This window comes from Aegilops tauschii, chromosome 3, assembly GCF_002575655.3.
Source record: "Aegilops tauschii subsp. strangulata cultivar AL8/78 chromosome 3, Aet v6.0, whole genome shotgun sequence".
In the NCBI taxonomy this organism is placed as follows: Eukaryota; Viridiplantae; Streptophyta; class Magnoliopsida; order Poales; family Poaceae; genus Aegilops; species Aegilops tauschii.
The window spans coordinates 603662549-603672860 of NC_053037.3; the positions used below are offsets into that span (position 1 = coordinate 603662549).

Consider the following 10312-nt stretch of genomic DNA (forward strand, 5'->3'; position numbering starts at 1 on the left):
GCCTTTAATTTGGAACATATGGATTATTGTATAATTATTGTAGAAGGACACGTATGGCCGTCATGGAAAATCCTCACAACTCTTGGAGAACAAATGAATATGCCAATCATGTAAGTTCGACGAGTTCAATTTGCAGTAGTAGTTTTGTTGAAGGGGAGCGGCGAGCAAACAATTGAGTCAAAAAAATTATAGGAAGGATGGAGGTGAGAGAGCGACAAATACTACTAACAGGGGGAAATTGCAAAATTCTACAATACTTATGAACATCGCAATCATGTTGTTGGGGAGCGCAGTAATTTCAAAAAAATTCCTACACACACGCAAGATCTATCATGGTGATGCGTAGCAACGAGAGGGGAGAGTGTTGTCTACGTACCCTCGTAGACCAAGACCGGAAGCGTTATGACAACGCGGTTGATGTAGTCGTACGTCTTCACGATCCGACCGATCCTAGTACCGAAGGCACGGCACCTCCGCGATCTGCACACGTTCAGCTCGGTGACATCCCACGAACTCTCGATCCAGCTGAGTGTCGAAGGAGAGATTCGTCAGCACGACGGCGTGATGATGGTGATGATGAAGCTACCGGAGCAGGGCTTCGCCTAAGCACTACGACGATATGACCGAGGTGGATTATGATGGAGGGGGGCACCGCACACGGCTAAGACAATGATCAACTTGTGTGTCTATGGGGTGCCCCCTCCCCCGTATATAAAGGAGTGGAGGAGGTGGGAGGGCCGGCCCTCTATGGCGCGCCCTGGAGGAGTTCTACTCCCACCGGGAGTAGGATCCCCCCCCCCCCCTTCCCTAGTTGGACTAGGAGAGGAAGGAAGGGGGAGGAAGGAGGAAGGAAAGGGGGGGCGGCCCCCCACCCAATTCGGATTGGGCATGGGGGGGGGGGGCGCCCCCTCCTAGGCCGCCTCCTCCTCTCTCCCACTAAGGCCCATTAAGGCCCATGTACTCCCCGGGGGGTTCCGGTAACCCCCGCTACTCCGGTAAATGCCCGAACTCACCCGAAACCATTCCGACGTCCAACACAGGCTTCCAATATATCGATCCTTATGTCTCGACCATTTGGAGACTCCTCGTCATACCCGTGATCACATCCGGGACTCCGAACAACCTTCGGTTCATCAAAACACATAAACTCATAATACCGATCGTCACAGAACGTTAAGCGTGCGGACCCTACGGGTTCGAGAACTATGTAGACATGACCGAGACTCATCTCTGGTCAATAACCAATAGCGGAACCTGGATGCTCATATTGGTTCCTACATATTCTACGAAGATCTTTATCGGTCAAACCGCATAACAACATACGTTGTTCCCTTTGTCATCGGTATGTTACTTGCCCGAGATTCGATCGTCCGTATCATCATACCTAGTTCAATCTCGTTACCGGCAAGTCTCTTTACTCGTTTCGTAATGCATCATCCCGCAACTAACTCATTAGTCACATTGCTTGCAAGGCTTATAGTGATGTGCATTACCGAGAGGGCCCAGAGATACCTCTCCGATACACGGAGTGACAAATCCTAATCTCGATCTATGCCAACCCAACAAACACCTTCGGAGACACCTGTAGAGCATCTTTATAATCACCCAGTTACGTTGTGACGTTTGATAGCACACTAGGTGTTCCTCTGGTATTCGGGAGTTGCATAATCTCATAGTCTGAGGAACATGTATAAGTCATGAAGAAAGCAGTAGCAATGAAACTGTAACGATCATAATGCTAAGCTAACGAATGGGTCTTGTCCATCACATCATTCTCCTAATGATGTGATCCCGTTCATCAAATGACAACACATGTCTATGGTTAGGAACATAACCATCTTTGATAAACGAGCTAGTCAAGTAGAGGCATACTAGGGACACTTTGTTCTTTCTGTGTATTCACACATGTACTAAGTTTCCGATTAATACAATTCTAGCATGAATAATAAACATTTATCATGAAATAAGGAAATAAATAATAACTTCATTGTTGCCTCTAGGGCATATTTCCTTCACATGTATGCTCGATGAATTTGATTTATAGTTAGTTTAAATTAGTATTTTTCATGAAAGAAATAGCCATGAGAAGGACCATGTGAAAGAACCTAAAATGTAAATGGATAAGAAAAATACCCCATCCATTTCAAAATATAAGGCACATAAGGAAACATGCAATAAGTGTTTAGAACCTTTGACCACTAATATATCCAAAAGTATATGGGTTGGATATAAGAATAACAATGTGGTATTGACCCTAATATATCCAGTTTAATTTCTGAATTTAGTATAATAAATATCAAAGATAATATAGATACATACACCAAATCAAAGAGGGTTTTCTAAGAGAGGAAGAACGCAAAAATTATAAAAAAAATACAAGAAAATAAAAGTAGAAAAACTATTGGGAAAAAATATAGGTGATATGACAAAAAGAGGAGTAGGGACTACAATACAAATGGTAGAATGCCATTCCTATATTAAAATAGAAGTGCTTTCAACTAAAGACCAAAACTGATTCTATCGAGCTAATTAACATGTTTGTGGAATATGATATTTATACAAATTTATCTATCCGCCGACATATGAAAAAGCCAATGTAGAACTGAACACAGATGAAGAAAAATTAGCATGGAAGGACAAATTACCAAGAAAAGACACAAAGCATGACAATATGTAATAATTTTCCGAGCATGAATGCATTTGCCACCACAACGCTAATGATGAGGTGATGTCGAAACATAAACCATGCTGAGATTTAGGACATCGATTTTTTTATTTAGTTCTTGGGTCTAAATTTATTTATAATTTTTTATATATCAAAAAATAGTATCCATACTTTGGTGTTATTGCCAACCGATAAGCTACAATAGAAGATAGACATAGAAGAATGTGTGTTTACAAATTTTATAAAATAGGGTAATAATACTTAGATTGTCCAGGTGAGATAGCATAAATATATCAATAATTTACTTTCAATACTAACATTATATTCTATAAAAGCATATTCATATGAATGGTGATCAAACTATTGATTTGGAGACCCTCTTAAAATGTAAAACATCATGTGTAGATATATCAAAAGTCTGGGCACATAAATGCGCGAGTGACCCTACTAGTTAGGGCAAAAACTAATAGTAACAATCTCAACCAATATACACCGATGATTGGCGTATATAATAAAAATTGGCGCGTAAATGTGCGGGACATCGGCTAGTTTATGAATGACTTGCTTGTGCGGAGGATGTTAAAAAAAACCGTGCATTTCTATGTTTGAAGATCGACCAAACGCGATGTACAATCGGGCACGTTTGGATGTGCATGGTGACCACATACACCACGATAGCATGTCGTTAGCAGCTCGCATGATGCCAGGAAATCATACGGCTCTCCCTAAAGTCGTGATGGTCCGCCGGGTCAAATCCTATGATCACCGTCCACTTTAGCTTGCGTCGTTTCCAAGCTGTAATTAAATTTATAATCTCCCATCACCTAGATACACCCACGAGTCAACATAATGCAACTACTGCAAAACAAACTACTAAGTCAATATGAGAGTTGCTCCTCTCCTACACACAAAACAATTGCTCGGTTTCCAAATCGAGTTCTCCTGAAATTTGCCAACCAAAGAATTTGAAACTTGTACAAAACAAATAATTCCAAATCAGCCTCTAACATTTCTTGTGAAAGCACAGAAGAATCTCCTCAAATAACCATTAGTGTACACACTACTACAGTACTGTAGTATTTACATCAGCTGATCACCAACACGGAAGTATAATACCACCAGCGTGCAAATTAATTAGACACGTACGTACGTGCGTGCAGGGTCAGCCAAGCGTAACGCGTGACGCGTCGTCGTGCGTGGTGGCCGACGCCGGCGACGAGAAGTAGGGGTCGGACACCACGAGCCCGTTGAGGAAATCCGCGAACCGGTGCTCATGCCGCCGCCTGGCGCCGGCGGCGCCCTCCTCCAGCGCCCTCAGCAGCGCCTCCGCCTTGGCCTTCCCCCTGGGGCTGGCCTCGCCGTCCTCCGCCAGCTCCCTCACGGCCTCCTCGGCGCCGCCCACGTCCAGCACCTCCGCCACGGCGCGCTCGCCGCCGGCCATGACGAGGTTGAGCAGCGCGGCTGCCGCGTTCTCCCTCGCCCGCCCCGTGGCGGCGCCCCCGGGCTCGACGAGGTCCGCGAGGATCCGCACCCCGGACACCGCGGCGAAGGCGTCGAGGCTCTCGGCGCAGCCGGCCACCTGCGCGACGACGGCGGTGGCGTCCTCGACGATGCCCGTGCGGCCGTCCGTCATCACGAGCCCGAAGAGCGCCCGCACGACGCCGAGCTCCACCAGCGCGGCGCGGTTGAGCGGGTAGAGCGCGACGCCGAAGAGCGCCTTGAGGGCGTCCTTGGTGGCGCGCGTGCCGCGGGCCTTGGAGGGGAGGAGCAGCGAGACGAGCGCGGACAGCAGCGCTCGCTTGGCGCCGACGATGGGGCGGTAGGCGTCGACGCAGAGCAGGCTGGCGACGACGGCGGCGGCGTGGTGGGCCGCCTCGTAGTCCTCGGCCCGGATGGCCCGGGCGAGCGCGTCGAGGATCCCCGGGGCCGACATGAGCTGCTCCCGCGCGGAGAGGGAGATGTTGAGCAGCGCGGCGGCCGCGTCCTCGGCGGCGGCGGAGGTGGAGGGCGCCGTGAGCTGCGACGCGAGGAACGGCACCGCCCCGGCGTCCGCCAGCGGCGCGCGCACCTCCGGGTCGTCCTTGGAGGCGCGGCGCAGCTCCGCGACGGCCGCCGCCGTGGCGCCCGCGTCCCGCACCGCCGCCGCGCCCCGCAGCCGGCCCACCAGCGTCCGCGCCGCGTGCCGCTTCACTTCCATCGCTGTGTGCGGGATTGGATGGTTGCGGGTGGAGGCGTCGACGGATCTGGCCGCGGTTGCGTGCGCGCGTGGTGGTGGGATGCGGTTTTGGAGGGTGCGAGGGAGCTCCCGTCGCCGGTTGGTGGGTGGGGAGGTGGCGGTGGCGCGCGCGAGTGACAGTTGACGTGTGATTTCTTTACGCTCGGTCGTAAGGTTGAAGCCACTTTGTTAATCTTTGGGGAAGTACGTGTGAAGCTTCTTGATCTTAGTTTAGTGGGGTGTTGTTGAACGCTTCTCCCGCGCTTTTACCATTCCCGCGATCACGTTTCAAACTTCTTTTCGCTGGCTGGAAATCCATCTCAATCTATGCTCATGCGTTCACGCGAATGGTCGCATTCTGCTGAAGGAAGTCTATGCCTCTGATGTAAATTAGAATCGAAGTTACTTTGCTCCATTCTAATCGGGATATGATCGGTGAAGATCACGGGTAGTTGGCGAGTAAAGAAGGAGTGCGACGGGCACGTGCAGGTGCGGCCATCCATCGCATCATCCATGACGCGACGGCTACGGTGTTTAATGCGAGGAGCTGTGAGCGATAAGGGTCGGTTCTTCCTCTCGATCAAGCAGTTAATCAGTTGACACTCCGGAGAAAAATGGCGCGAGCTTGTCGCTCGGTGGGCATCGCGCGTGCCTCGGTGGGGGCCGAGCTGCAACGCGTTCGCATGTACTAAAAGTCCAAAGCTATATTAAAGTTGAGACACTTATTTTGCGATGGAGAAGTACATACACTTCTCCTTGGGGTCTCGGTGTCAGGAAGATGGGTGGTTTTTGTTTGCCCCCGCGAATGATTCCAAAGACACGTACGATCTGCTTGACATAAGTATTTTGACACGGACGTGATGCTTAACCTAAGGTTGGGTTTCCCTTGTCTCTTCTGTTGCTTGATTGAATCCTTCCAATTCCAAGGTCCACTCTACTACTAGTGCGACCTTTTTGCCTTCCGGCATCAACGCAGTTTCAAATCTCTTTTGCTCCTTTTTCCGTGAGCGCCATTTGTATGCAGTGAGCACAGTGCACATGCGGAAATTCTTCGTAGACCATTTCACAGCCCGGGGGAAAAGCAAAGATTTCTAGCCGAGTTGTCTAGAGTTTTGCAAAATACTATCAACCCACTCTAGATTGGAGGAGATTTTAATATTATCAGAAAAGCTTCCAAAAAAACAAACTTGGAACACCAGGACACTGGAGTTTTATTTTTAATGCTATCATGGAGCAAGTTGGATTAAGAGAGTTGGATTTACATGGGAGGAATTTCACTTGGGTGGAATGGTGACAGACAATGTCCATTTTGTATGCAAGAGGAAATCATTGATCATCTTCTCTTGAGATGTTCGGTAGCTAGATTGCTGTAGAATATTGTACAGTGTGCTTTCGGATTTTCTCAAATTCCTGACAATCTTCCGGATCTGTTCAATGTATGGTTGGCATCCTTTAATAAACATGAAAAGGATATGGTAACTATTCGAGGTCTCTGCTGTATGCTGGACAATTTGAAAATTAAGAAATGGAGTTGTGTTTGATAATAACAAGGTGACTGATCCTTGTGTACATGTGAATCTAATTGTTAAAATGCTACACGACCGGCTTGTTTTGCACATAAATCTAGAAAAACAAAGGCTAATGAGGGAGGGCGTAAGAAAAGTTGAGATGATCGCTGCGGATGTTTTCAGGGTCATGCTGGGATGGAGGAACAGGCATAGGATCGCTGTGGGGTGAAGACATATCCATCTCGCGTGGCGTTTGAAAGTTCTGGGTTGGTGGAGTCTCGACTTAGATGGCCTTTTATCCCTCTTCGCTAGTTAGTTGTTTTCTGTTGATGGTCTGTAATATAAAACTTAAAATCTGCTGCACTTGGTAGGCTTGGCGGTAGCTTCGCTTAGGGGCTATGTTGCTTATGCGTTTTGGGCTGCTGAGCGGGCTCGGCTGCTTAAGCTCTCAGGGCGTGCATCGTTTTTTTTTTTACATATTTCCCTAGTCATGTTTCCTTCTAGTAGCTTGTAACAGACAATGTGGTTTCTGATATATGGAAATCGGAGAGGTCACTCTCTTTTTCAAAAAAAAATCCAACGGCACGTTGCAAGGAGAATCAGTGGCGTGAGAAAACATAGTGAAATATTTTCCTATCAAGATTAGTATGATGATGAAAAAAAGACAAGTATGTTAGTATTTCTGTATGTTGGGTCTCGGTTTGGATCCGGGTGGTTTTTGAACTTTGTTCTTTGATACACGGTTGGATCCCAGACACTCATCCGGGATCGATGGTCTTGTGCAATGCAGCCGTACAATTAACTATGCATGCATCATGCCGCCGTTATAGAGACGGACGTCTTTTAATGCCATGGGCCGTAAGAGATAAGGGCATCTCTAACGCCAACTCTCAAATAGACCGTAAACGTCACGGATCCATAGTTATTCACCAATGCATCTATTTGTCAGTTTTTTCCCGCAAACCGAAAACAAATCTGTTGAAGTTTAGCGGTAGTTCCGGCATCAACATGACGAACTAAAAACCATCACATACCCCACACATTGCATCCTCCCCTCTCTCTTCAATATCAAATGGTGGAAGGTGTGCTAGCTATACTTAACTCAAACGACGGAAGGTAGCTAGCTCGAATGTCAAATGGAGGAAGATGTAACTCAAAGGGCGAAAGGTAGCTAGCTCAAATGGCTCTCTTTTTCATTTCAAGTGTCCTTGTAGTTTGGCGCGCACATTTGAGTATATGGTTAGATGACCGGCTCCCGTCTTATGTTTGCAGACGCGTTTAGTTGTGGTTCATGGACGTGTCTATTTTAGAGGATAACGTTGAAGATGCCTAAGGTCGTTTCTTCCTCTCTTGGCTTGAACTTCACGCTCGTACACACACATAAACTGCGCAGGGCTCTGCTGAAATGAAACCAGGTCGCTAATTGATCGAGCTGCGTTCGCACGTTGCTGGCATATCATTCTAGTGCACACAACAAATTGAAACGATCCAAATTAGGCGCTGTCGAACAATCTAGTCGGCTTTTGACGGGCAATCCTAGCTAGCAGAAGCATACGCGTACTTTTCGACCGCAACGTGCCTGTTTTATACTTACATTTCTACATAACATACATACTCGATCGAAATGTGGATGTCGGACGAATAGACGATGATCTTCGTTTGTACTCCCTCCATTCTATAATATAAAAGTGTTTTTTATACTATACTAGTGTAAAAAGCGCTTTTATATTACAGAACGGAGGGAGTAAATAATAAGGAAGAAAAATGTCATGTCAAAGGGACGAGTACACCCCGTACTTCAGCTCGCTGTTGGCTGCTTTGCTTGAGTGGAAATTTGGCCTGAGCTTTCATCCATAAAGGAAAGTCAGCGCTCACGATGATCAGCGTTGAAAAACATGCACGGCAGCTCGAGTTGATCACTGTGGTGACGTACGGCGGCCGGCCGGACTTACTTTGACCTTCGTGGCCACCAGGGCCGGCCCTGGGCCATGGCGACGAGTGCGACGGCCTAGGGCCCAGCCTCAGCAGGGGCCCATATGTCCCTAGAGAAATAAAGACTAGTACACAAGAGAAGCAGGCCCGACCCATTAAGAAGGAAACAAGTCACGCACGAACAGCCATCCGTAGATCCTTCTCCTTCGCTGGCTCCTTGTATCACGCCCTCCTTCGTCTCCGTTCCCCGTCTTAATTAATTGCCCGAACCTTTTTAAAAAAAATTAATTGCCCCAAGTTCCTAAGAGGCCAGGTCCCAATTCCCAAAGCTAATCAATGAATTTCTTTGATTCCTCGCATCCTCTAAACTGCCCCAAGGGCCCCCGATGGACGGAGGCCAGCCGGCGACACATCCTGGTCATGGGCCAAGAACGCGAGAACAGCAACCTACACCATGGCCGTCCATCGTCAGAGCCATGGTCAGTGTCCGAGGGCAGGCGATGCAGACGTGAAGTCCAGGAACTGTTCAAGCGAAGCTCCTCCAGGTAATTTTTAGATCTCAATTCTTTGATCCTTGTCTATTTATTTCTGTTATGATGAGTTGACTTAATAACCAAATTCACCATAAGCCATTGCTGATGTTTAACCTACTTAATTCCTCTCTTTTTTTGTACAAATTGCAGTCATGTAAATTCTGCAGGTTGTGTCGTTGCATGAATTTTGATTATTGGATGGATGGAGCATAGAATTTCTTCTAATTTACTCCAAAACCAAGATTCAGGAATTCAGGTGCTCTCTACTTTATTTTGTTTGTAATAATGTTCCAAAAAGCAATTATCATCTGGTGGCCACCGCTGACTGTGAAGCGTAAGCACCAAGCCGTCGATCTACACATATGTTATCTTCATCGACAAGCAGTTGCCAAGTACGTACTTGCCGTTATTGAAGTTACTTGCACGATGCATATTGGTACGTACGTGCGTATGTTGTCTCAGTTACAAGGACGTAAATTACGGTCGCCTCTTTGACCTTGAATTATCCGAAGCTGATCGATGAGTAAAAGATGTTGTGCACGCATTCTTTTTCTTTCCAGCATGTTTTTTAATAGGAGTAGAATATATATACAACGAGGACACGCACTACGTACACGCGCACGTGGTAGTACTTAGCAAGTTTGTTGGTTAGAATTACAACCTAGTCCCTAAATTATGCAAACCCCAAAATCCATAAGAGGAATGCAATTGGGTCCACAACTACTACTCCCTCCGTTCGGAATTACTCGTCCAAAAAATGAATGTATCTAGATGTATTTCAGTTGTAGATACATCCGTTTTTGTGACAAATAATTCTGAATGAAGGGAGTACTTCTGAGCAGCACCAATCTCGCAGGCGCTAGGAACGAGACCACTTGGTCCGCCGGGAGCTCCACGGTTCGCACGCCGTGGAGACACCCAAGAAGCAGGACTACCTCTCATCAGGCTTCATGGACGGAAGGAATAGAGGTGGCCTCCCTTTGACCAAGAGGGCTGATGGAGTGGTGATGACGGCCGGCTCTCTCACGCGAGAGCCGTAGCTCCATCTACGATGCCATCGATGATGAGCTCTAGATCCAACAATAAGAACCTTCTTCTCACTCCTCTTCATTGCCTTGACCACCACCAAGGGGAAGTGGATCCTCTGACGTACTGCCCCTTGACGTGGGGTCACTGATGTGTGGGCTCGGGTCCACATGCCAGTGTGCCAACGGCACGTCAGGGGAGCCGCGCGTCCCCACCACGGGGACTTCCAGCAACGAAGACAAGCATATGGGTTCCTTACATAATAGGGAACGATAGGCTTACTGAAGGAGATGTCGAGGATGCAGGCAACTTTCACAATTGGATCTGACCATTGGAGCACCGGGAAGAACAGAGCCACAACCACATGCACCGTAGACAACCTGCTTGTAGGGCTGGACCAAAAGCTCGTAGCTCGCGAGCTTAATGAGCGCTC

General features: G+C 47.6%; 1 protein-coding gene across 1 annotated transcript; it reads right to left on the reverse strand.

Moving 5' to 3' along the window:
• Positions 1–3541: 3541 nt before the first annotated feature.
• Positions 3542–5564, reverse strand: LOC109770813 (U-box domain-containing protein 16). Its single transcript, XM_020329523.4, has one exon. The coding sequence runs from the start codon at positions 4860–4862 to the stop codon at positions 3828–3830; it is 1035 nt and encodes a 344-aa protein (XP_020185112.1). The 5' UTR covers positions 4863–5564; the 3' UTR covers positions 3542–3827.
• Positions 5565–10312: the final 4748 nt, after the last annotated feature.